This window comes from Dromaius novaehollandiae, chromosome 10, assembly GCF_036370855.1.
Source record: "Dromaius novaehollandiae isolate bDroNov1 chromosome 10, bDroNov1.hap1, whole genome shotgun sequence".
In the NCBI taxonomy this organism is placed as follows: Eukaryota; Metazoa; Chordata; class Aves; order Casuariiformes; family Dromaiidae; genus Dromaius; species Dromaius novaehollandiae.
In genome coordinates this window covers 4,692,913-4,720,528 of record NC_088107.1, presented here as the reverse complement: position 1 = coordinate 4,720,528, position 27,616 = coordinate 4,692,913, and the positions used below count along the sequence as shown (strand labels likewise).

At 42.6% G+C, this 27,616-nt stretch overlaps 1 protein-coding gene and 1 long non-coding RNA gene across 2 annotated transcripts; one reads left to right on the top strand and one right to left on the bottom strand.

The window, feature by feature from the left end:
• The first annotated feature begins 1,932 nt into the window (after positions 1–1,932).
• On the top strand, positions 1,933–25,727 carry SYNM (synemin). The gene is made up of 4 exons (XM_064517914.1): positions 1,933–2,837; positions 8,667–8,791; positions 16,594–16,667; positions 18,160–25,727. The coding sequence occupies exons 1-4, from the start codon at positions 2,052–2,054 to the stop codon at positions 21,987–21,989; spliced, it is 4,815 nt and encodes a 1,604-aa protein (XP_064373984.1). The 5' UTR covers positions 1,933–2,051; the 3' UTR covers positions 21,990–25,727.
• On the bottom strand, positions 6,026–14,631 carry LOC135329421 (uncharacterized). Its single transcript, XR_010390923.1, has 3 exons — positions 12,699–14,631; positions 12,091–12,182; positions 6,026–6,941 (listed from the first exon to the last, which is right to left on the bottom strand). It is a non-coding gene; the product is annotated as an uncharacterized LOC135329421 (long non-coding RNA).
• Positions 25,728–27,616: the final 1,889 nt, after the last annotated feature.

Here is a 27,616-nt window from a genome sequence, read left to right as displayed (position 1 = left end):
CTCCCTGGATCTTTGCTGCTATTGCTTGTGGTTTGCAGCTGCCTTCCAGGGGCAGGATGCGGCCCCTGGCGCCGCAGTTTTCCCGCGGGAAGAGGGAGGCTCCAGGCTGCGGCTGCTCTCCAGCGCACCGCTGCTCCACCTTCCCTTCTGCTGGGCTCTGCTACTCGGTTGCACTTCAGCTCTCCGGATACCCGCGCTGGTGCGGGGACTCCCAACGGGCTCCCGGGTGTTTGACTCCAGTCCAAGGCTTCAAGCGCTGCAGCAGGAAGGGATTGCCCAGACTTTGCAGCTTCCAGTCATTCCCCATCCCAGAGCACAGATTCCTCGGCCGGCTGCTAGCAGCCCTGCAGCTCCGGCCCGGGAGCAAGCCGCAGACCGCTCGGCAGATGTCGGCGTACAAAACAACCTCCAAGGAAAGTGCATCCACCAGGCTGAGAAAGCTGGCCAACGTCTAGCGAGAGTTTTACGGTGTATTTTCAAGAGAGATAAAAAGAGTTTCAGCAGCTATTGTGTTTTCTACAATGCGATCATAAAAATTTATGAGTGCAGTTGCAATAAAGAATTAGTAAAATTGTCAGTAAGCGAAGATAAGCGACTGCTGGCACCACATTTGGCAGGCTGTTTACAGTAAAGCCCGGAAAGCTCGTTTAAACCAGCCGCCCTGCTCCAGCCGAAGCAGCGTTGCTCTGTGCAATATGTTGGCTGTCAGTTTGCTCTTTATTTTGGGTTTTTTAGGATAACAGTGACGTAAGAGGTAGGAAAAGTCTCATAAGCCACAGGAACATACTTCCTCCCAGACGCATAGTGGTTTCCCTCATAAAAGAACAGCAGGTGTTAAAGTATCACCGGGGGACCTGATTTTGACCACAAGGCCAAGAAAAAGCAAGTGTCTTTAGTAAATCTCAGCTTCTCCGTGACCTCTGACAGAGCAAATCTGCCAAGGCTAAATTGGCTGACTTTTAGGCCAAAGCCAATGATTTATCTGTGTTGGTTGAGCTCAAATCCTGGAGGCTTTATTGAGATTAAAGGGACACTTACTCAGCAGAGAGCAAAGCGGCAGTCAGAATTTGGCCTTTCTCGCGGGAAGACGTGCTGCCGAGGAGACAGGTTTCGGGGGGTGGAGGAGGGCGGAGAATGGGGCGCAGCACCGGGGGCTGGCCGGTGCGGGACGGCCGTGCCCCGGTCCTGGGGCTGGAGAGCTGGTCCCAGGCGCCCGCAGCTTCTCAGGGCGAGCCCAGTTTGGGGCAGCCCTGGGGACTGAACACCGAGGTGGGACTGGGTAAAGCTGCCTTCCTGCGCGCATGCAAAGCGGCGGATCTTTGCAAAACCCCCAGTGCTGCAGCACTCGGGGAAACATAAATGTGTGCGTGCACGTGCGCGAGAGAGAGACAGACAGAGACAGAGTGCCTGGTGAGACGGAAAGGGTTGAAATGAGTCACCCCTCGTCTTTTTCTCTAATTTGGTAGATAACGCAGGGCGCGAGGCTTCGCTGCCTCCTCGCCGAGCAGCTCGTGTGGAGCCAGTTCCAGGGCAGTCAGTGGAAGTCCTCTGCAGGATCCAGCCCATATATGGTGCAGAATAAGGCCGAGGAGAACCAGGCCCGCGGACGAGCTGGCGGCCGGCGCTCCCGCTGCGCCCGGGATGCTCTGCAGCCGTGCGGAGCTTGTTTGAGCCGCGACACGAGCTCGAAGCTGGTAGCGTTTCGGTCGACTGCCTCGACTTAAAAGTGGCTTTTAAAAATGGCGTTGGGCACTTTGCACTGATTTAAGCCCAGCCAGGGTACAGTGAGGCCACGCAGCGCGTCCCAAAAGGAGTAAACATCCCCCCGGGCGCAGAGCCCCGCCGGCGGCCGGGCAGCGCTGCAGTGCGACGCCGCGTCCGGCAGAGGGCGCCGCAGGGCAGCGGCGGCGGCGCGGGCGGCGCTTGGCGGCGGGGGCCGGGCCGGGCCGGGCGGGCGGCAGCGCCCCGCGGGCGGCGGCGCCGCGCAGAGCCCCGCGGGCAGGCGGCAGCTGCGCAGCGCCCGGGCGGCGGCGACCTCCAGGCCGGGCAAGATGTGGCGGCGCTGGGAGGCGGGATGGGACGAGAAGAGGGAGCTGCAGGAGCTCAACTCCCGGCTGCGGCTCTTCGTGGCCCGCGTGCGGGAGCTGGAGGAGGAGAACCGCTTTCTGGCGCGGGAGCTGGCGGAGCTGCGGCGGCAGGAGCTGGTGGGGCTGCGGGTGCCCGAGCAGGAGCTGGCCGTGCTGCGCGTGCAGCTGGACGAGCTGACGCGGGCCAAGCTGGACGCGGAGCTGGAGCGCGACGGGCTGCGGCGGGAGCTGGAGCAGCTGCGGCTGCTGGGCGCCGAGGTGCTGGCGGCGCGGCGGCGCCTGGAGCCCGAGCTGGCGGCGCAGCGGCAGCTGCTGGAGCGGCTGCGGGGCGAGTGCGCCGCCCTGGAGGAGCTGCTGGAGCGGCTGCGGGCCGAGCACGGGCACCTGGCGGAGCGGCAGCGGCGGGAGGCGGTGGCGGTGCGGGAGCTGCGGGTGGACCTGGCCGCCCTGCCGCCGCCCCTGGCCGGGCTGAGCCTGGAGGAGCTGGAGGAGACCTACGAGCTGCTGCTCGGCCAGAGCTGCCAGGAGACCCTGCTGCGCTACCAGGAGCAGATCCAGGCGCTGCAGGAGCAGGAGGCGCAGCGGAGCCAGGAGAGCCTGGAGCTGCTGCGGGCCGAGAGCCGGCAGTGCCGGCAGCACCTGGAGGACCTGCACCGCCAGGGCCGGGAGCTGTGCGGGCTGCGCGAGCGCCTGGAGCGGGAGCTGCTCGCCCTGCAGGACCGCCACGGCGCCGAGCTGGAGCAGTACCAGGTGCGCGGCGGCCGCCCGGCACCCGCCGGCCGCGCCGCTCCCTTCCCGCCCTGCCGGGGCTCGCGTGGGCGCTCCCCCCCCCCCCCCCCCCCGCCCCGGGCTGTGTCCCCCCCGGCCGCCCGTGTCGGTCCTGGGCCGTACTCGGATGGGATGTTGCCCCGGGTTAGCTCCGGGCACGGTTCCCCCCCCGCCTCCCGGCGCCCTGGGCTACCTCAGGCCCCGGTTCCCCTCCAGTGCCCTCGGTTACCTCAGGCTCCGGTTCCCCTCCGGTTACCTCAGGCCCCGGTTTCCACCCCCGGTTCCCTCCTGGTTACCTCAGGCCCCGGTTCCCCCCCCCCCCCCCCCCCCCCGTGTCCCCGGTTACCTCAGGCCCCGGTTCCCCCCCCGGTTACCTCAGGCCTGGTCGACCCCGCACCCCGCTCCCTCAGGCCTCAGCCCCATCGCTCCTGCTCCCTCCACCGCCGTGGAAAGTGCCCCAGCTCCCCCGAAGGCTCCCTCTGGCCCTGGGCGGGATGGAGGAGCAGGTGGCCAGGCAAGAGCTTGGTGCCACGGAGGAGGAGGTGAGGCCACCTCCTCTCCTGGGGACGCAGGGGGTCCTCGCGAGACCCGCAGTGCTGTTCAGGGGCAGCTGGCCGGGCAGGGTGGTGGGCGGCGACCCTGGGGACATCTTCTGGGTGGCAGGTGCCCCCTTCCCAGCTTGTCCCCGGCAAGAGGAGCCGGAGCTCCCCGGGCGAGCCGGCGCGGGGACGCGGTGCCGTCCCTGCCGGGGACCCCGCTGTGGACATGGCGCTTGCCTTCTAGCCGGAGGCTGGCGGTGGACGGATGGACTGGGGTTTCTCCCTGCCCGATGCACGCTACTTCTGTGTGCCTTGGGCCTGGAGAAGAGCTGACGGGCCCCGGTGTGGACGGGGAAACTTCTAGCCTTTCGAAGGCAGGACGCTCATTACTGTGTGGGAATCTTTCAAAATCAAACTTTAACGGTGTAGGTGGCCAGTATCTGTTTGAGGTGGACGTTAAGATGGTTGATGTTTTTAAACAGAGGGTTATCGCAGCATCTGTAGCTGAGAACTTGCTGCCGGAGTCACGTTTGGTGCCGTGTGTGGACAGATACGCTGGGACAGCAGAGTATTCGTTCATCAGATTTAGAGGGGAGAGCGCGTATTAGCTCATCCAGGCCGTGGCTCCGTTTCCTGAGCGCAGCGTTTCTTTTGTTCGTTGTTAGACCTTTATTCACACTCTGCTGGAGCTCCCGGTTGGGCTGAGCCTGCTGTGTTCATAGCCACATTGTGCGCGACAGCGGCGGTAGGTTAGGGAGATGCCGGCCATCGGGGATGGACCGGGACCTGTCGCCGCGTGTCTGGTCTCCGTAAATTCGTAGATTGTTTGCAAGTTGTGTAGTTTGCAAATTGCTGTGAGCTGAGGCAGGTTAGGTATGTAAGAAGTAATCAGAAGGACTTTTAAGTCAACATTTTTTGATTCTTGACAAGCCAATTTATTCTTCTTCTGAACGTATACATAAACATATCCAAAGTTTCAGAAGAAGATGTTACATGTAAATCCCTCACTAATTAAATCTATCCATCAGTCAAAACCCTGTGAAAAAGCAAAGAGAAAAAAACCCTTTCTTTTTCTTGTTTTTATTTTTAAGGAGTCTAAATTTATATAAATGTACATATGCCTACCAATATTTAAAGTTCCTTTCTTTTCCAAAATGCTTCCTCCTAACTGTCTATAAAACTGTCTAAAAAAAAATTTATAATGCTTTAATATCCAACTTGAAAACATCTGAACAATCTCATCTTTGAATATATATCTAGGTAATATTTAAGTTCTGGTGTAAGTTAAATCATAACCATAAGGTTTATTACTTCTAGATGGCTCCATATTTAAACTGTTCAAATTTGGAAAAGATCTTTTCTAATGGCCAGTCTATTTCACATGAGCAAGAAATGATTTTCATTCACATCCAGAAAGAAAAACTACAGAAAGTGTAGAAGCAAATCCTTGAGGTTTTGTTCTTCTGATTTTTTTTTCCTCATTGTTTCTTTTATTGGTGAAAATATGTTTAGCATGGGCTCTTTAAAAAGCATCTCTTGCATGTTTGTTTATTTCAAAGTGTCACGTAGCAATGATATGTATGTACAGATTTAAGTCAAGTGATTATTGTTATTGCAGCTGCAATGGACACTTATACAGTTAGATTTATTCATGTTTTCCGTATATCATGCAGTCGCCTTATATGTCCATCTTTGTCTCCTGCACCGTCCCCATGCTCACTAAAGCTTTGGGCAGTGTTAAATAGAAATATCTGTTTGCAGTTGTAATTAGACTGAACCAAGCAAGCTCCAGATCATATATTGTGGGGAAGTTTTTCACTGGTCCTGCGTGCTGAGGGATAAACTCAGTAGATCTGTTGTCTCTTACTTCTGTTCCTCTAGCTGTGTGGTGTGACAATACTTGTGCAAAAACTCAGTGAGCTGAGTGGCAGCAGAATGACAGCAGCAGAAAGCCCTGTGGTTTTTGGTTGTAAAAAAAGGCCATGGCTCATCCTGCTTGTTTGACAGCAAGCAGAAATTTTTCACTAATCCAGTGGGTTTAGGATTGGTTCCCATATCTGGTCAATGGGGCTGTGAGCTCCAAAGAAGTAGAAATCATCTTGCCTAATTAACATTTAATACCAATATGTCGCATGCATTTTTTGGTACTAGTTTCCAGCCAGCTAAGCACAGTGTCAGAGTGTCCCTCTGAATAAACTGTAGGATCGATAAATAGTACCAGGTGCAAAGTGCCGGAGCCTGGAGTCCTGTCTTTATTCCCTGAGCAAGTACAGCCTGGACAGCCGCGTACGTTCTTTTCCCCCCATTGCCCTTCTAAAATTTCCTCTTGCTGGCCAGTAGGGAACATCTGCAGGATGAGAAAATCACTTCTATTCCGTGGTAGTGGAACTTCGTTGGGGTTTTTTTGTTTGTTTTGGGTGGTGGTGGGGTTGATGTGGATGAGAAACAAATCTTTCCAAGCTAATCCCTTTGAGGAGACTCCTGTGCAGGGAAAACATGGATGCAACAGTACAGGTCACCTTTTAGAAGATGGAAGTTTGTCAGCTTCTAATCTGCTGAACTTTGCCAAAGTGGTGTATATACCTTTTCAGCATGCTTGGAAATGGGACTTAAAACCAGTTGTCCTCTGCATTATGTTTAAATGTCAGTAACTGGAGGGCTGTATGGGTGGCCGTCTGCCATCCAGTCTATACAACGTCTGCCCTGGTGGAATGAATTCCTTTGGAAATATTACACAGCTGGCTGAGTTCTGCATCCCCTTATGGTAATCATCGGGATACTGTATTTAACTCAGGCTTTTGGATGCCACGTGCTTTCCAAATCCAGTGGATGACATCTAGGTAACTTTTCAAAGTCTGATTCTTCAATCAGACTTTAGACCTTAGAGATCTAAAGGGACTAAAGTTCGTATGTCTTAAGATAGGGATGAACATCCTGAGTCTTTTAGAGCTCCACTACCTTGTTTAGTCCAGTGTACAGATTCATTCTATAGATTTTTCTGTGACTGTGGCAAGACATGTGACTGTGAAACTCTTCTTAACATATGCATGCATATATGCGCTTTAGTGTCAGTTTAAGAAATTCGTATGTTTGATGGGGAGACAACAAACACCTGAGTCACTTCATGCTTGGCATCAGAGTTCTTACCACCTTTTGGAATCCTTTAGGGGTTGGTCCCATAGAAATCCTGTCTTTTTTTTGTCTTTTGCCCCTTTTGCCAAGTCTCTGGTCTTGGCAACACCCTGTCCATTCTTCTTAGCCTGTTTCTTTTAAAAGCAGGGCCTGGCACTTTTCTTCTTCCCTTCTCGTCTTGGGATTTTCCATCGTGTCAGTTCTTGAATAGGACTGTTGCCTCAGAGTTGTTAAAGGTCAGTGGTTCGGCTTGCCATACTACGTGGCAATACAAGATGTTACCTCCGCTGTAGTCTGGATAAGTCTTTTGGATAGTTGATAGTGCTGTTGCAGACATGCACATGTGATTTGTCTTTTGCCATAAAATGGGGGTCTTCATGAATACCTGGATATCAGCTTAATTGTATAGCAACAGCTGCAAGTGCAAAGGAAGGAACAGATGAACATGTGTATTATATAGAGGGATATACACACCTATATATCAAAGCAAATACAAGCAGCTTCCTTCATAGTGCTCTCTTTTTATTCTTATTTAAAAGAAAAACCTTAAATATCACATTGGTTGATACCAACCTGGAGAGTCCCCTGCTGTAGCTTAGGTTTTGTGCTGTTGTCCATACTGTGATACTTGAACTCCTGCTGCGTAAGAATGATGTATTTTGAATTTTTGAAAACTAGGCTATCAGTGCCTTGATTTTTCCAGTGTATCACAAAGCATTTGTTAAGATGCAACAGAAAACATGTTGTCATGAATTCCTTCAGCGTTGTACGTGTGTGAGGTTTTGCTCTGTAAACGACAGTTTTGTGGCCTTGCAGAGTGATGTGAACAAAGCAGAAACAGGCCTTTGCTGAGATATCGCTTCTGCTGCCTTAGCCTCCGGAGGAAGGCCTGATCTCGAGCATGTTGGTTGGTATCAGTCTGCCAGCTGGGGAGGATTGGTGTGGGTTCGTAGATCCTCTCCGTGGAGAGGAAGCCGTTAAGGACAGCGCTGGGGAGGTAACTCTGATACTTCCAGTTCTGAGTCTGTGCTGAACAAAGGCCTCTCCGTTAGCTGGGGAGGGCTTATTTTCTGGAGCTGCGAATTTGCCCTTCATGTGAGAGGTAACACCGGGGATTAAGGCACTTACATTCTGTTATGTTTTTTTTTTGATTGCAGGAGAGTCAGTTGTCTTGGTCTAAATCGGATCTTAATGTTCTGTTGCATGACCTTGCTTTTGCTGTTGTGTACAGTTATTCGGTGCTCAAACGTCCGTCTAGTGTTTCAGTGTACTTTCACATTTAGATGACTTTGGACTATGGTATTTTTGTGATCATCAATCCCTTGCTACATTTCCACAGCTTGTTAAGGAAAAGGTGGGCAGGTCTTACCCTCATCTCGGCAGTGCTGCTCCCCAGTCATTTATAAAGAGCTGTATAAACTGCCTAGTATTTCCCCCCTCTCCCCCATAAAGGTACAAACTTATGCACAGTTAAATTTCTCAAGATGAAAATGAGCAACCACTGCTGTATCTTCTGAGTAGCAGGCAGGACAAAGCTAGGTGAGGACAACAAAGCAGGTATCCAAACACTGTAGAAAACTGGGCTGGAAGGGGCCTGTGGAGGTTTGTCATTCACCGTCTAGGCAGGATGAATATCCCTAGATGCTAGAATCCAAAACCGACTTGGCCCCACGTGTCTACAGAACTGAAAACGCTGACGAATAGAAGCAGGCCATGTTCCTGTGGCAAAGCAACCGCTAGAATTCATGAACATCTCAAGTAGGATTTAAAACATGTACATCTGAGCCTTTAAAATGACAAAATGAGCCACATTAAAGTCGCATTTATAAAGGAGTGTGTTTTTCTTGTTGTGCATATTGAGGACTCGTGTACAGGGCATCTGAATGGGTTTTGCTTAAATATTTAACTAGCTTAACAAGGCATAAAATGAAATCTTAGCATAAAAATCTGCTTCAGCAACAGTGTATTACAGGTTGTATATGGGGGAGGTCCTGGAGCAGTTTTGTTCTGTTTACTGAAGTGATAGAATGTGTTGATTTATTGTTCTTTCAGATTTTATTAATTAAAATTTGTAAGTTGTTAGGCATTCAAGTGTGACTTTTTTGTTTCTTCAAAACTAAAAAGCAGTATTTCTCTTTAGCGGATAATCGATGCCCTAGAAGAAGAAAAGCAGTTCCTGACCATGTCGATCACAGATTACCTAAAGGACTATCAAGAACTACTGCAAGTGAAAGCAGGCCTCATCCTTGAAATTGAAACTTACAGGTAAGAATTTCAATCACACTGAGCTGTCTAATGATAGGAAAATTTAAATCACTTTTTACAGACATGGGAACCCCATTCATCCTTTTCCAGCATTTTAAAATGTAGACAGCTACTCTTAGGGTCTCAGATCAAGATTCCATCTTGTTTGTTTGAACAGAGTGAGTGGACTTCTCATATCAGTTCTTAGCTTGCTCTTGGCTTGTTCTGTGACCTTGGGTCACCAAGCCATCCTGTGCTCGACTGTGCTGTCTGTGAAAGGAAGACACACCCCTTCAAAAGGCTGTTAATACAGGATGGTTCTCAGAGATCTCTGGGGAGGCTGTAAGAATTGTAAAATGCCCTTATTCCAACATGTTAGAGAAGCCAGTATTATCCATAAAATCCTTTTAACTTTGCACAAATATATTGGTACTTAAGAAACCTTTTTAGTCCCGGTCATGTTGATATCACGTTGATGTAAATTGTTGATACGCTATTTAAATACAAGCTGAGGAGCCTGTATCTCTAAACTGTAATTAGTAAAACATGAAGTAGTGTAGTTGCCATCTGTCAGCTTACAGGCCACTTTTCGTTGTTTGACTGTGTTGCTTAGTGTCCACTTATGGCACTGATGTAAGTAGTGAGTTCCCCATTCTTGTTTTGTTTCAGTTGTAGAATAACAGGAAGATAACAGAAAACTCTATTTGATAAATCCTAGCTTTCTCTCTGTCCTTGTTTTGTTATGAAAACGTGTCTGGGTTTGAGATGTCAACATACAACATCTCTGCTAATAAATCCTTGGTACTGTATATGTCTCTAGCCACTTGCTAGTTGTGCGGTTCAAAAGCCAGAGTAATTCTGCTGTCTGAAGAAGCAGGATGTATCAGTTGGCACATGGTGTAAAAGTGACTCAGAAGAGGAAAAATAGGAATAAAGTTTATGGATTAGAGATGGATACTACTTTTATTGTAAAGATTATGTTTTTTCTACAACTAGCACAGTATTTTCAATAAATGTCACAGAGATACTGATCTTCAAATACAGAGGAGTGCAATTCTTACTGAGCAAAGCAATAATCTGCAGAAGTTTAATATCAGCCTACTTTCAAGGAGCATGTCTCAGATATTCATTATCTTGTTTACATAGTGTGCATTATTCATACTCAACCTGTGTAAACACACAGTGTGGCTACAAGTTATGTATGATACGTGCTTTTGTGCCCTGTAGACATTGTGTAATGTTGCTATGAACCAATAAGCACCTAAGTCTGCATAAAGATGGCACCATCTCAGTTATGGTTGAAATGCACAGATGAAAGTGATACACTAAAATATATGAAATTTAATTGTAGTTGTACTGTTGAAAGTGTGAGGAGCTTGAAAGAGCAGCTAATGGGCAAGCTGGTAATAGACCAATGAGCAAAGTGTGTCTGTAGCCCATCAAAGAGCAAAGAGGGCCCATGCAAAATGCCCAGAGTTGTATGTTATGATGACCAGGAGGTTGAAAGCATGGTATTTAAACATATATATCATGACCTAAATACAGAACTTCTAATGGCCAGTGCTTATATATATATACAAATATATATACACATATACATATATATATATATATACACACACACACACACACATATATATTTGTATATATGCTTTATGTATAATGGGAGCAATGTGTAAGAAACTGCATGACATGTACCAAGGGAGGTCCCAGACCTTGGATTTTTCAGATTCAAGTTGCTGTGAAGTTAGACACCACTGTGTGATATTTGGTTACTTTTTATAAAGAGTTCTGCTCTGTGTAAAGAAACTTGCTAAGTTGAGTTGTACAGCTAGGAAAGAGTGAGTGAGTCTGGCTTCTGGAAGGGAGGAGATCAGTCAGGAAATCAGGAAACAGGTAATGTTGGAAAGCTGGTAATGTTTGGAGTATCACTAGTGGAAGAAACAGACCCTGGAAAAGGCAGCCAGCAGTGATCCTTATGTGTGTGTGTGTTAATTCTGTTACCTTTGCTAAACCATATGATACTTCTGAAATTAATCCTAGCTCCGATGTCAACTTTTTATGTTGTCATTTAACCTTTCCCTTAGTTCATTCATCTGTAAATGTTACTTTCACAGTAACAGAAGTTTCATAATTGCTTTAACAATCGGTATTCACCCAGAAGTAGGAATGATGATGCTCAGATATTTAGTTGTTTTAACACATTCTTAGCTAATAAGTGAACCATCAGTGTTTCTGCTCTGTAAAAACTTGTTAGCCCAGTTGATCCTGGAACTCCTCCAGAGGCCATATCACTGATTATCTATAGCATTATTGGTTGGTCTAAGGATTCCCAGCCCTTGTTAATGAGAAGGGAACAATTTGGCATCACCTGCAGCATGTGTTCATTGTCCGATTAAGATACTTCCTGAACCTGTAGGGTTTCTTCATCTGTTTAGAGAATGCAACTTGTCAGTATAACTGATTGCCTTGGCAAGGCAGATTTCAGTGGACAAATGAGCATCTACTCACTGAAGAAGATCTAGAGATGAAAACAGAGAAGTGGCCTTTCCTACATGTCAGAAAACAGGCTCTGTAATGGCTGCAAAAATGTCCTTTTAAAATCTCAGAAGTGAAGAAGTGATTGTTTTGATTTCCCCCCCCCACACACACATATTATATTTTTCCCTCTTCCCTTCTCATTCTCTCTTCAATTGAAAGTATAATGCCTTCCCTACTGGGTAGCCTTTATCAACACTGCTATGGGAGGGGAGCAGTATGGATCCAGTTAATAAGCTGTTCAGTAAGAGAGTTCTGGACTGCTGATGTTCTCTTTTGTATCCAGTTTTATTTGTCAGGCTTTTTTATCTGTGATAACCAGGGCATGTGAAGCCAGCTTCAGTTCATCTTCAGGAAGGATACTGGCACGTACCCTTGCTTATACTTATAGGGAGCCAGAGGTGCCTATACACACTCAAGTTCAGCATTTGGAACTTTCCATTGAGAAGTTTCCATGAGGGCACTGGCACCTCTTCTCCTCCTGGCATTGTAGGCTAAGGATGCGGTGTCTGGCCAACTTCTTTCCATGGAGCTTCCTTTGCACCTCCCACCCTGTATTTTGCCTTTGTTTTACAACTCCTACAGATCCTGATTTAAGGCCAGTTTCTTCCACTAGTAAACGTTGCTCCTGAACTGGCAAGAAGGATTATTGCTGCAAGGAACACCCTTCCCCAAGGACCAAGCATACTTCCTCTCTGATTCTGCCCACCCTTCCTGCTTTGGGAGCTGAGACTCACTCAGGAAGTGAAATATGTGTCTTATGTGGCTTTATGAAGTTGTACCTCGTAGAAGCCTTCATTGCAGTCCTTTTTCTCCAGTCCTGAAGTAAATATTTATCAAGTACCTCGCAGTTTTCTTCTGTGATGCTGGAAACCTGCAAAACCACAAAAGCTCAAACTATGCCTAGTTTGATTTCCAAAAAGAAATGGTGAACTATTCACCATTAAGACTCTCAGAAGCAGATGGAAAATCTGCCTAGGATCAGCGTTAGCATCAAGCCTTTTTCCCCCAACTGCCAGAAGTTCCTTATCTTCAAATATCAGAGGATGCCCAGAGCCTCTGTCTTAGGACGAATATTTTTCTGCCCTCACTAACCTATGTTGTTGTTCAAAAGTAAAAGGTTTTACCTTGAAATCCTAGTGTCATGCAGGTGTTCTAGGTTACTGCCCTGTATTCTGAAGCAGCTGCTTCCCAGAGCCTACAAAGCATCTTTCTGGTCTTGTTCATTTTCAGGACCTCTTGCTATGCCTGTCAGACCTACTTTCCAACCCTTCTTAAGTTGGTTTCCTCCACCAATGCTTATCCTAAACCTTTCCACTTGTCTTCCTCTCAAGAAACCAGCATTTAGGCTTTCTCAGCTACTTACTGTAGTTTTTCCAGTCAGACTTACTTTTTCCTGCTTATACTTGTACCATCCAGTATGTCATCGTTCCTGTCTTTCTTTTCTTTCCTGGAGAACATTCAGCAGTTTTTACATCCAAGGCACTTATTGTGCAGTTACCTGCTTTCCTTCACACACTTCTTGTCCTCCCATGCCATGATGGAAAAAAGATGTGCTGGAGCAGCCTTTCCCCCTAAAAGTGCTTCCTCCGTTCCACTTCTTTCCCACATACCCAAAATAGAGAGGCTGAATTGTTAGAGGCTGTTGGCTAAGTGCCCCATCTGAGGTTTTAGGTTTCTGTAACTGAGACGGAACAAATTACTGCTGTATATGAATGACCGTGGTAACATTTGCACTGCATCCTTTCAGTTTTGGTAACTTCTCTCTACCCATCCCAACCAGTTTATCTCATGCACCTGCTTTTGGGGACCTTCAAGTTCTGGTTACTTCTATTATCATGCAGCACACAGCAAGGTTCCAGGTCCACTAGCCCATAGCTGCTAACATTAGATAAATGACTCTAATAATGAGATGAATTAATGCTGCAGTTGGAATTTTTTCTGACAACATTTAAACTAAGCCTTAGGACAGTGTGGGTATGTCATTTGGGATCTGATTTCTGGAAAGGTCCCAGAAGGGACGGTTCCTTCCTGAAAAGGAACCGTCTGACACGGTTTCTTTATAAGAGAATGGTGCTTTGAGAAATGTTTTTTGATATTACTCTGAATACTTAGAGTTCATGCAGCTGAGACCGATACCCTATTCTGCAGGTTGTTTAAATGCATAGTACAAATAGTTCTTACCATGAAGAGCTTATGGCTTAAATAATTAAGATTAGAAAAGGACATAGAGGAAGAGAAGTAAAATGACTTGCCTGAAGTGAAGCTTTAAGCTATTGTCACACCCGGAACAGAACCTGAGTTTGCTGGCTTCCAGGCGAGTGCTCAGTACATTACGCTGCAGTTTCCTGTGCTAATTGATTAAGCCAAAGTCAGTTTAACATTTTCTTGTTTACCTTGTAAGGTTGTGGAAGTACCTTATGAACGGTGTGCGTTAAAACACCAATTCACTGTCCAGTTTTATAGAGGATTCATGAAGTTTTGCCTTTTGTTTTCAAGTACAGCATATTTTCAGTAGTAATAGTTCAGATCCGGCTTTTCTGTCTGCTATTGCCCTTTGCCATATACAGTTACCTCTTGGAACTTATTTTTAGTGACTTCATACGTTGCTCCAGCAACTGAACAACTGTTGTTTTAACAGCAGCCAAAAATCCGTAGTCAAACTACCCACATTCCTAATTTCCTTCGTCACGGTTAACACTTTCAGTGCCAACTTCTTGATATGTTTTTCTAGCGTCAGCATCAGCCTCTCTGGCACCTGTCTGTCAGAGCAATTTGCTTGGCAGTTGCGTCATCAGATGAGATGTTTGGCCTTGGAAACGATTTTTAGATGTGTTGAAGTGATCTCATTCCAGCCAAGCTTCTCTTAACTTCGACAAAGTCAAGTAGCATTTACTTTTGATTTTTCCTAATAAAGTTTATCCTAGGATTGAATTTGACTAACAAAATAAAAGTAAAGGTATTCATCTGAGCCTGTACCAAGGGGGAAAGTGAGCTGTTAACATGTTAGGTAATTCTAACCTGGCTTTTCTTCTGAATCTAGGCAAATCTGTGGTTGCAAAGAAAACCTTATAAATGATACTTGCTGATGTAGCATTGTCCTACTGAATCTAGATGTAGTCAGAAACCAAAAGAAGTATGAAATGTCCCAAGTGATCAGTTGTATAAAATGTGAAATCTACAGGTGACATTTAAAATGTCTGTATTGTTGTTCGTTTTGACAGAAGTGCCCACGAAATGTGTTTATCCCACAATCTTAAATTGCTTTCAGCTCCCCACTAGGGACTCGGAAGCTTCAGCTATCATAATCCTCCAGCCTCACTCATGACAACTTTTATGTTGCAGCTGTATGTTATCAATGCAAAACATCTGGTATTTCCAAAACTGGAATTGATGAAACAGTTATCTTGCTAGTAGAACTGAATATAAAAACACCAAAGTTTCTGTACTGATTATAGCATTCAGTTGCATATTTAAAGAACCTGCCATGGTTGTACCAGGAATGCTGCAGAGTTTAGTGCGTTTTGGGGGGAGATAGCTCACACCCCTAGAAATAGGGACAAATTCTTTTTTTTTTTTTCTTTTTTCCCCCTCCCCTCCCTTGAAGTACAGCTGGACATATTTCATGTTGGATAAAACAAACATATGGACAGCAGGAGAGAAGAATGCACACAAAGAATTTAACTGAAATTCTGAGGTCCAGGCTTATTGGATCACTGTATCTAGAAATTGTAGGAGTGAGTAAGATGTCACTGTGGTATCTGCCTTCTGTATTTGGCATACAGAAGTCAACAATTTCATTTTGTGTGGCGACTCTAGAGAATGTACTTAAAGCCCTTTTGTTTTCTTCCCCAGGGGGACAAAAGCATGTCGTGTGCCTATCTGGATATTCTTAACATAGAGCAATTACTGTTGAAAGTGTTTTATCCCTTAGTGGTGCTAATCTCTATGGGAACTGTACTTCTGAAGTATTCTTCACCGTTGTAGAAAGCAAAAAAAGGTTGGGTAGTAAGTTATGCAGGAATTGAACTAGTCTGTGGCTGATGTCAGGTTGGTCTAGAGGTGAGGAGTTGTCTTAGTTCATACATGCCATGTAGAGAACATGTCTCCAGGAACAGCTAATGCATGTCCCTGGCACAGAGGAAGCAACTTAACCAACTCCGTTCTGTCCATTAGCACCCTGAGAACAGATAGTAGACAAAATTGTGAAGCACATGATCAACAATTGTTGCTTGTTGCTGAATCTTTTATTCAGGGTCTTTTGCTTGTGGGTTATAAAATTTTGTTAAAGCGAAGGTAAGCAGAATAAGTGTCCTGTCCATTTCTGATAAACTGCTGCTGAGGTAGCATGATGTCTAGGTCATTCAATACAAGCAAGCTTTGACCAGGATAATCCTGTGGCAGTGGTGGCTTCCTGGAACTATGGAAGCTATTACAGAGGCAGCGCAAGAGAAGACGAATGGCAGGCTGAAGAACAGAGGGGAGAAACAGAGATGTCCATTAAAAGAACAAGTAGTTGCTATCACAAAGAATTTTCCCTCATTCTTTATTGTAAAATATGTTGCATTGATTTCAGCTTGAATGAGAACTGAGAATAGTTAGTTTAGCATATTCAAAACTTTTTCCTCCAGCACTAGCCAGTGCATTTGACAGCAGAAGTAATACTTTCCTTCCATTTTCCTTTGAAAATATTATAGGATAGGACTTAGGAATCCTGGGTGTAAGAATTCCTTACTATACCACACTGCAACAACACTTTTTACTATATTAGCAGCAGAAAAGCCACTGACTGTTTGTTTGTTAATATTTTCTCATTTTTGCCTTTTCTTTATAAAAAATCTGCTTGTGTTTCTCTGAGAAAATATTCCTGAATGTTTGTTAAGTTTTGCTTGGTTTTATTTTCTCCTGACTCTGTCACAAGATCATAATTCTGGAAAAATTTGCTAGTTTGTATTTTTCAATAGCGCAAATCCGTGGACCTTGTCAATGTCAGGAAGCAGCATATTGACTAATTTGGAAGATTTGATCTAAAACTGTACTGTTTCTGCTGCTATAACCTACTGTAAGTTTATTATACTCTTCTCAAGACCTGGACTTGGAAAACTAAGAGTCTGAAAGATGCTGAAGATTTCACGCTCCCACTAATAAAAATAAGGAGTAATAAAAGCACTCAGGATCAGCCCCAACTGCATGATGATTGTTTCAGTTTGCAAGACTTATAAATTTTAGATATTATGGCTGTTTTTCCCATTAATTTAATTGAATGCCTTTTCTGTGTTTTGCAGAGCTTTGTTAGAAGGGGAGAGCAACCAGTGGATTATTACATGTACAGATGAGCATTTAGAGAAAATCCCTCAAGGTAAGAAATGAACATTAAAAAATGAATGTTAAATTAAATATAACTGGAAACTCTTGTGCTATAGTATTTCTGAAGCATACTTTTTTTTACCAATGTCCTGCAAAGTGAATATTGAGTTGTTTTCAAGTTTGAGTATTTTTAAGTCAAGGTAGTACTATACTATATGACAGAAGTTCAGAAAATCATGACTCAGGTGGAGAAGGTAAATAGGGAGTGATGTTTCATATCTCTTCTAGTGCAAGAACCTGGGGATAGTTGGAATTCTTAGGAAAGTTTCAAGCTAAAGAGCAAGAGGTATTTAATAGAACGTAGTTAAAATAATGGCATTCATTGCCACAAAATGTTGCAAATGTTAAAAGTTTACATGGGTTTAAAGAGAAAATTTAACAGAGTAATGAAAGAAAATTCAAAGATTTATTCAACATTAAGATACCATTTCTGTCTTAGGAGCTGCAAATCTCTGGAGGCTGTGAGAGTATACCAGGGAAGTATCACTATTTACTTTCCCTGTTCTTATGCTCTTCCATATGTACCTATTGTTGGTCACTGTAATCAGGATGCTAGATGAGATGGACCTTTGATCTGATTGCTATGGCCATTCTCACTAATAACAGAATTAGTCTGGATAATACCCCGGAGTTTAGCAGTGTATGATCTTAAAATCATCAGACTATCCTAGAATGTAGCTCTGGAAGAGATTTGAAGACTGTGTAGTAATAAATTAAACAGGGCTGGGGTCAGGGCTGAAACACTGGCATAGAATTGCCTATGCTGTTAAATTGTTAGCACTGTCCCTGGCATAGTTTTGATCTAGACCAGAAAGCACTCACCAAAGTCAGTGTAGATGTGGTACTCTTTCAGGAGTAAGAGACTTGAGTTGTGCAATGCTAGTTGGTCTTAGAGCCAGGGAATGATTCCTGGTCTATTTGATTAACTTGTATGGATATACCCTAAGAGATTCTTTGTTCCTCTCCCTTGTTGTATCTTGTGGCTATGAAGAGTTGTATTTGTATTTTCGATTTCCAGCATATGGTAGTAGGTGTTTTTCACATCCAAGGTGCCATTAATTCTCAGAAGGAACTGAGAAACTTCAGGCCACTTTGACTAAAGAAGCAGAAAACCAACCAAGCCTAGGATATTTAGCATATATTATTTAATAATAAGTTGTAAAGGTAAATGAACATTAATAGAAATGTGAAAGGTGTAATTCTTAAGTAAATACCATAATAGCTAGTAGCTCACAATGGATTAAAATTAGCAAGTATTTGCTACTTAGTAAAAAGCTTTGCTTTCAGTTTTAATATAATTCATGTAAAACCTACAGAAATGCCTATCCAAAGCTGCACTGAAAATGAAGAGACATTGCTTTTTTCCAGATCTTAGTCTAAAATAATATTTCATAGTTCATGCCACGTTTTATGTAAGTTATGGTACATTATTTTCAAATACAAGCCATTATTTTAACTTTTGCTCATCTATGTCCTGTTTGCAGATGTTATAAACACTTCATATAACTACACCGATATTCATTCCACTTATCAAGAAAGAAATAAAAAGAAAGCCTTTCCAGCTATCAGAAGCACTGATACAAGACACAGAATACCAATGACAAATATTAGCAGCTCTGCACGTTATTCAGCTCAGTCAACACAGGCTGGATCACAGACAACAGCTAGTGGAAAATCTTTTGGAAGAGATGTGTTTGGTTCAATATATCATCCTTCCACAACTGTTAAAAAGGATGAAAGGTTTGTGACAGACCACAGAGAAATGAGAACATTTACTCCAGCCTACAGTAGCTGGAAAAAGACTGAAATGCAGCAAAAAACATTTCCAGAAACAAAGAAAACTGAAGTTACAACTTCATCCGCAGTATCTTTTTCAAAAGAATCAGCACACACTGAAAAATCAAACAAGGACCACAAAGTTGACACAAAGCCAGGGATTGCTGAAAGTATAAGGACAAAACCAAGCTTCACCAAATCATCTAAATATGAAGAAACCATAACTGAAACTCGGACCTCACTAAAAGAAAAAAGAGGAGGCAGCCAGCCAGCTGAAGAAAAAAAGATTCTGTTGAAAGAAGAAGATAAACTAGAAAAACAAACAAAGGAGGAGAAAGATAGTGTACTGGAGAAAAAGAAAATGGATGAGAAACCTTTTATGGAAAACAGAAGTGTTAATTTTGGAAAGAAGACTGAGGCTAAAACGGGGATAGAGCAGAAAAAATATGTCCGTGAGGAAGTGATTAGCCAGAAGGTAACAGGGGGTGATATTCCTAATGCAAGAACTTTGAAAAGTGAATCAACCAGAAAAGATACAAATGTGACCTTGGAATCAAGAAACAGAGAAGTCACTGAGATGCCCATCAGTTCTGAAATGCCTGCTCCTGACGAAGTATCTCAGAATAAAAGCAAAGACATAAGGTTGCAAGGTTTTAAAACTTACACAGCAAGAGAAACAGATGAGCATGTGACTAAACCTGTTGAAATTCACAGAGTGACTGTTTCAGAAGCAGAATCCAGTCTGAAAGATGAAGAGAGAATTAGTGACAGAAGTCATAAAATGGGGTCTCTGTCAACTGAAAACATAGCAGAAAATATTGTTGCTGATATTCTTAAAAGTTTTACGCAGTCTTCTAGTTCACAAATACCATCAGACACAAAAGTGACTTATTTCAGTAAGAAAGAACAGCCAGATGATGGGAAAATAAAGACTGAGATCACAGTACAGTCTCAAGTTCAAGAAAGCATAGACATTTCTGATGCAGTTGATCTTGGAGGTTTATCAAGCCAGGATGTTAAAAAAGTGATTCGAGAGGGTGTTGAGGGAACTCCTTCCAAAGAGGAGATAGAAGATACAGTACATCATGGCCTGAAAGGAAGCGAGGGTGAAAAGAAAGTGTCTGTTAATGTTGAGATTGTAGAGGAGCCACTAGATTATGCCGCTGATGAAAGGACTGATTTTTCAACACCTTTTGAAGTAGAGGAAGTGGAAGATACATTCCCTGAAACAGAAAAGCATTATGGTGATGAGGAGGAACAAATCATAACGTCTACGTATGAAGATCTTAAAAAGAAGAAACAACGCCATGAGAGTTATACTCATGTGGAAGAAGTAACTGGGGGAGACGAGTCACCTATCGAACAGAAATATTTTGTATCTGTTCCTGATGATCATCCTATTATTCATGAAAAAGGCGATGACTCACTATATGGGCAAATTCATATAGAAGAAGAATCAACTATTAAGTATTCTTGGCAAGATGAATTTTTGCAAGGCACACAAGGTAAGAGAGACGAAGGTGCAGCCTCTCCGGACGTAACATATCAAGTGGTAGGAGAGGAAGCAAGTGCCCATATTTTAAAAGAAGAACATCCAAAAGCTGAAACGTCTCATGTTGAATCCATTGTTATTGAAAAAGAAATTAAAATACCCCATGAATTTCAGACTTCAATAAAGGGTCTTTTATCAAAGGAAACTAAGGACCCTAAGCATCAACTGAAAGAGGCTTTGGAGCAGTTGGAGGGCAGTCTGCCAGAAAGTGTGAAAGAGGAGCTGTCTGCATTAACAAAAGAAAATCAAGCTGACTCCAGTAACTTAGAATTTGATATCAAAAAAGTTGATCAAACGGAGGATGGTGGCTTGGTGACAATTGTTGCTGAAGTCAGTCTGTCACAGACCCTTAATACTGATGAGTTCGATGTAGCTCAGCTTGATGAAGTAATTGCAGGTGACAAGCAGATACCATTCCATTCCCTGAAAAAAGAGAGCTCAGAGAGAGTTGTTGATGATAAAAGCAATATAGGAATAGATGTTTCTTCAGGCAGTGATAAATACACTCCTCTGGCTAATCAAGAAGTCTATAGCTCATCCACAATGAGAAGGAGTGGTGGCACAGGGTATCATGCCACTGAACAAGTTATTTATGATGGTTCGGTTTTGGAAACTGCAGATTTTGGAGAAGTCTCTCACTCACCAGAATCAACCGACAGGAGCAAATCCATAAGGCAAATTAAGATTGGTCCAGCAGAAGTACAGAAAATTGAGCAGATTGTATATGAAGGGCCTCATTCTGAAACTTCAGAGCTCAGGAGTACAGAAGATCTTGTTCATACAGAAGGATCATCAGAGATTAGCAGGTCTGTCAGGCATTTTAAACTGGGTCCTAAAGAAATCCAAACCACAGAAGAAATAATTTATAGAGGCCCTGTTACTACCACTGTAGAGGAAATAGAATCTGGAAATCTTTCTCAGCAGACGTTTTCAACAGACTTTAACAGGTCCACAAGACGTGTCACAGTAGGATCAAGGCAAGTAACTGAAGAAGTCGCTTTTGAAGGACCTGTTTCAGACTCTCTGGAGCTCAATAGCTCAGGGAATCTTTCTCAGACGGAAGGGTTTGTGGATGTCAACAGATCAGTAAGACACTTTAGATTAGGTCCAAAAGAGATTCATACTGAGCAAGTTATCTTTGAAGGACCAATCTCTGGTAAAGTGGAAGTCAGTGATACTGGAGGCTTTTCACAGACAGAAAGTTCAGTAAGGCACATTCAGTTAGGTCCCAAAGAGTTTATGACAACTGAACAGATCATCTACCAAGGGCCCGTTTCAGAGCACATAGAAATCCGGGAATCGGGAGACCAGATTCTTTCAGAAAGTTCGATAAAGCACATTAGACTAGGTCAAAGGGGAGTTAAAACTACTGAACAAATCATATATCAGGGCTCCCTTTCTGAAACTCCAGAGCTCTTTGACAAAGGAGAACGTCCTTCTGAGAATGAAGGAAGCTTGGATGTTAATAGGTCCTTGAGGCACATTAAAATAAGTCCTGTAGAAACTCACACTGAGCAAGTAATCTTTAGAGAGCCTGTTTCTGAAATGCTGGAAGATCTTTCACAAACAGAAGAGTCATCTGAGAGCAGTAGATCGGTAAAGCACATTAAATTAGGATCCAAGGAAACATCTTTTACTTTTCAAATGGATGTTTCCAATATGGGTGGAGTATCTACAGTGGCAGGTGGAGAACAAGCAACAGTCCTCGTATCCGATGTGCAAGACCCTTCTGTTAGTCAATCACAGGTTACAGCTGAAGGTGACCAGATTGTAGAAAATGAAACTAACAGAGGAGGTTATGTTCTCTCCAGTTTTTCCCAAGATCATGGTGAAAAGGCAGTGGAAAAATCATTTTTTGATAAAACTGTACAATTGCAAAGAATGGTAGACCAACGGTCAGTTATTTCTGATGAAAAGAAAATTGCCCTTCTCTATTTGGACCGTGAGGAGGAAGAAGATGATGATAATGATGGACAGTGGTTCTGAAAGGACTTTTTAATGAAAACTACCTAGTAATTTGTTTATACAGATTTCTGATTATCTTTTTTTTTAAAAAAAAAGAAAAAATAAGCAGGTAGGGAGACACTCAAACTATTTAGGTACTAATAGTGGACTGAAGTATTGAATCTAAGCCTCTACCTATTGAGCACACTTCATTTCATTAAAAAATTTATTTTAGGGAGAAATCATGCTATCAGTATGCTTTTCCTCAGAGATCTGTTTCCAATAACTTCAGATTTTTCTACCCATAGAGACAGGAATTTTCTACTGGGGAATTCAAAGATTATATTTTTGTTTGTTTTATAGCAGGTTAATCAACAAGTATATGTTTGAATAGGATTTTTTCATTTTTTTTTAAATACTGTATTGTATTTAGATACTAAAATACTCAGCAGTTCTGTTTAAATCTCAAGCTACTAACCACAAACATAACAGAATATAAGACTAATGAGAGTGGTAGGTAGCTGATTTTCAGTTCCATGTCCATGTGCTTATGTGCAATACCTAATGAAAACATTTTAAGAAAAGATACAGTTATTACAGCTATTAAAAACTAAATACAGCTCTATAGGATGAAACCATGCATAGCAAGAATTGACAAAAATTATGCTATTTATATAGTTAAAATGAAATGTAAAGAGAAAAGGGGTAACACTGAAGCAAGAATTCCTTACAATATTCATTGTGAGGAATAATGATTCTGCGTTTAGAGTGTAATGCATTTAAAATATTTAAAAAGAAAGCAAATTAAAAAAATAGGCTAGATACTAGTTTCACTAAAGTAAGCAGAACAACTCTTTACAGCTTCAGTGGCCATACACATTAATAAGTTCAACTCATTATTTTGGGATATAGTGTTACCTTGATATTAGGTATTGCTAATAAGGTTAAGTGTGCAGTGTCAAACATTACATAATACATTATTCCTTAACACAGAGGAGTTAGCTAATATGTGTTTTACTCCAAAGAAAACTTGTAAAATTGCATTGATTGGTTCTGTGTTCACTGTGTGTCAAATAATTTCCAGGCCATCCTTTCTTTGTGTACAAATGACAAAATGCCCTTTCCAATTACTAGCCCTGCAAACCCAACCTGAGATTTGAATGTTCCTTTTTTTTTTTTTTTTTTTTCTGGTTGTCATGTTTTTCTCAGGCCAAAGTTTATATTCACTTACATCATTTGAAAATCCCCTGATTTCACTTGTACTGCACAGGTGGCTAAATGAAGGCTGTTATTCAGCTTTACAATTATAAGTCAGTGACTTCAAGGTCCAGATCGGAAGCCAGCTCCAGTAACTATACTAAACTGTGCAGTGCTAGCAAAAGCAAAAATAGCAGCCCAAATATATTTGTCAGTGGGGTAAGAAGATACGATTCTGGGCACATACAGGAAATAAGATACACAAATGAGAAGCTGCTATTTTTACGCACACTCCCTCACTCGCACTTTTCTGCAGTGGAGCCACACCTGTGCCCGGCTGGCTGCCTTGTGCCATCTGGTAGCCTTTCCCCTCTGAATTTCTTTCCTGTGGTTATGTAAGCATAGTTTTGTGTGTGCTAACCCAAATTAGGATCCAGTTGAATCATTTTAGTCTGGCATGCCTATTCACTCTTCAGTTTACTTATTATTAACAGAAGCTAGATTTTTCAAAACTGACTGCTACTTTATAATGCAAATGCAAAGCTATGATAACGTCTGCTGTTTCAGATATGGGGCAGATTAATTCATTGCTGTGTGCCTTCGTTACCAAGCTTGAAACTGTACAAAGTATATTAAAGCTGTTACCAGCGTTCCAAAGATTAATTCATGAGGTTTGTCTGCATTGCAAAATTTTCTGTATGTTTTCCTGACTTTGTATGAGTACAGCAGTGTGAGTACCAGCGTAGATCAGGATCAGATATTCTCCAGTTACGTACTGTGAAATCATTCTTTGAACTAGGAAGGGTAATGACCAGCTGGAAAATGAGCAGGAAACCGAGTTGTGCCAAAGCACCAAAGGCCTGTATGCTAAGCTGATTTATACCACTCAGCATAGTGGATAATATTTTTAAAAATTATTCATATGTACTCATAAAAGATCTTTTGCTTCCATTTATAAATACGGTGTTATTAACAGTCATACCTCTAATATCATCCCATACTATTTGTTTCCTTAGTTGATAAGTTTCCTTAGCTTTTTAAAAATGGTTACAAATCTGTGCTTATTTAAGTCATCCTATATAAGCCAGATTTTTCCAGCTAGATGCCTAACTGTAAGTACTCAAACTTTGTACTTGAAGTATTTAATATTTGCGTAAAAACAGGAATTGGGTCTGTAATAAGCACCAGAGTCAGAAAAATGTTAGTGTTAGTTTTCTGAAAGTTTGGTTGTAAGTTGAAAGTTAAGCAATCATCTGTAAAATAGATATAAGAATATCTGCAGGAAATACATTTTCTGACCAACAAAAAAGCTGCTTATACGGTCGAGCCTATTTATTGATACCTCGTGGATCTTTGATGGACATTCGCCTTAGGAACAACCATACTGACACTCTATATGTTTATCTTCACCTGCTCCGAGGATTATAGTGTCAGATGATGGAATAAAGCAGTAAGGAGCGAGTGAATCATAACATGAAGATGTCCTTAGTATTGCAGGAGGAAAAATATCTGTATTGTTTCCACTGAGGCAAGAGCAGCTCTTTAAAAATTCCTGTAGACATCACTGTCAGATGTAGCAGCGTATACCAACATTTATTTCTGCGTTATTGATTGATTGTCTGGAGGGAAAATTTATTCTGTGTACTTATTTTAGTTCCATTTAAGATCAGGATTTTCATCAGCTGTTGGAAAGTTAGTTTATTGCAGGGAACTGGAAATGTGCATTAACGTAACATTAGAAGATGTGAACCGTTCCTGTTCATCAATACTTTGGTGCTTTTGCACAAATACTTTCAGGCTGCTTTGAAAACACAGACATGTTCCGAAAAAAGGGTACAAGTTTTAAAAACATTTTTATAAGCAGCCCATTTTCCATTTAACTCTCATTAATCTGAGACATTTGGACATAACGATAGCTTTGGTAACACTACCTTCCGGCAGCACAGTGTGGTGAGGTGGACAATCACGTTCTGCAGTCCCAGTGGCTGCATAGGCAGAGCTGGGGCCGTAGGTACATGCGCTACTAGTAAAAGCAAATATAACCTGCTGCCTAATGTACTAACTCACCCTGTATAATCACTTTGTGCGTGAGTATTATAGCCTGAGGCTGAAAGGATTGGTGATATAACCTTGGTCAGCATGCACTTCTGAAGCTTACTCATATAAGTTGTGCTTTTCATTAAACACAAGTAAGATGAACTTTGCTGAGTTTGGATTCAACCAAATGCTTTTAAGATATAATTACTAATTTTGAGGGTAAAAATATATATATTTATATGCTGAGATAGATCAGAACTGGGGCACTCTTTTCTAAATGTGTAAACCACTGGTCTAGAAAACAGATATAATATAGAGCATAAAGAAAGATGTATGAGAGACCTAGAACTATTGACTGATGTTTGTGATTAGCAGGTGTTTAAAAGACAGTAGGGATGTTGAAACAGGGTTTGTTGATGTTAGCTATGTGAGACTCTGCAGGCAGCTTGTGTTTTGGTCGTTTGCAATGAAACTGCGTTTGTGTGGTGGTATAAGCTTTGTGATTTTACACTTTTTCACTCTTGAGTATTAAACAATCAAAATCAATGCAGATGTTTCTCTTTCTTCCTGACTGATGTTTTTAAGGCTGCGTTGTCAAAGAAAAAGGAACTCAGGTTTAAAATTAACTTGTTCTGAGGCCTCTCAGATTGGCAAGTCATTTCAGTTCAAAGAATGAACAAAATCCAGTGTACCAGCAGGAGTGATGGTCAAACGTAGCACGTTCTTTATTGCTACTGCGCGTAACAGGGATGGACGAGCAGCGGTTCTCAACAGCAGGTTGCAGGAGGGGCAGGATACGCTGCAGCAAAGAAGGTGGACCTGCTGGAGCTGACAGCATCATCATTCCCTTGGGATCCTGGGATCTGACCGAGGCAAGTTATCCCTTCGCTTTTACCCTTTTAACTAATCTTTTACCCTTTGACATGCATGAAAACATTTTTTTTGTGTTTAAACCTTCATGGAAAAGATGGGAGGGGGGTTTGGTTTTTTGCCATACCTCTCTGTGCTGTCAATTTATTTTTCTCTTTCATCACAGACTTCATTTTTATGGAAGTAAATAGCAGACGTCTAACCCAGTGTAGGCATTTTGGAGAGCTTCCTGGTGATTTAAGAAATGGGTCATAATGAGTTTTGTGTGAAGAAAGGAGGTTTTATATAGAGATCCACCAGTTTTAATACACTGAGGAAAAATATTTAGTTCTCCATTTGCTGCAAAAGGGGGAAAAAAAGGCATCTGAAACTACTGACAAATCACAGCATGTTCTGAAGAGGGTTAAGTGGTCAGCAAATAGTTTCCACTGAAACTGGCCTTTGTCAGAAAAGTTTTCTGCCTTCATCTACTAAATTAACAAGTATTACTGCTTAAAACATCAACCGTGAAGGTCTAATTTCTCTGAAACTTGAGCTGTGTCTCTGAATAGCAAGGACCAAGTCTCCGTGGGTTGGAGGTGGATACGCTGTCTAAGGTTTCTCTTCAGTTTCCTGTTTTTGACACTTGTCAGTTGTGCTAAGGTTTCAAAGAGGCAGTGAAAATATGCTTGGTCCGAATGTTAAATTCTTGAAAGGGACACTTAATGAAAGAAAATCCATGGATATTCATTCATACTCCAAATTTAAATAGTTTCAGAGCTGAAACACTTTTTTCCTGATGTGTCCCTGCACCCAAATGTGAGCACGAAGAGTGTCACACCCACTGGACAAGGGAAAGCTTTTTGGCTAGGAAAAAATCTGGTTTTTTTGCTTTTTTGGGTTTTTTTTAATGATGTTCTCTCTAGCTATCTGTGTTCACCACAAACCACTGGTATTGTTTTTATTTTTCTTTTCCAAAAATCACTTTGTGGCGTGAAGTTGGTGTGGCTGCAATTTACAGCTGGAATCAAGCCGACTTTGTTCAGCTAGGTGCCCTTTTCAGGTGAGAGAGTTACGACGTTCTGAACCCTAACGTTAGGCAGAATTTGCTACAAATTTTATAGATCTGATGGGAAAAGCAATCCGTTCTCTTCTAACCAAAATGCCTCTGACAGTCTAAAATTACTACTTTCAGTTTATTTTTGTAATTCATTCTGCAGTAGAAAAAGGGCCATAAACAGACTAGAAAACTAAAATCCAGATTTATGGAAGAAGCTAATAAGTAGACTTGAAATCCAGAAGCAGCTATGCCTGCCTCAGTTTTATTTTGGTTTTACTTCTTTACTGAATTTCAGTGCATTCTTTTTTCCCCACAAAAAGAAATAGAGGAAACGGCTAATATGCTGAAAAGCCCAAGACTGGTTTGAAACAAACTTATTTTTTCTGCTGTACTCATCTACATAACCAGCCTAACCTCAAAGAAAATTGTTTTCTATTCAGTATTTCATGCACAGAAGAGACAGTGGGTCTTCACAATGGATAAGAGGTGTGGAACAAATTCAGTCAGCTTTGCTAAGACCGAGAAG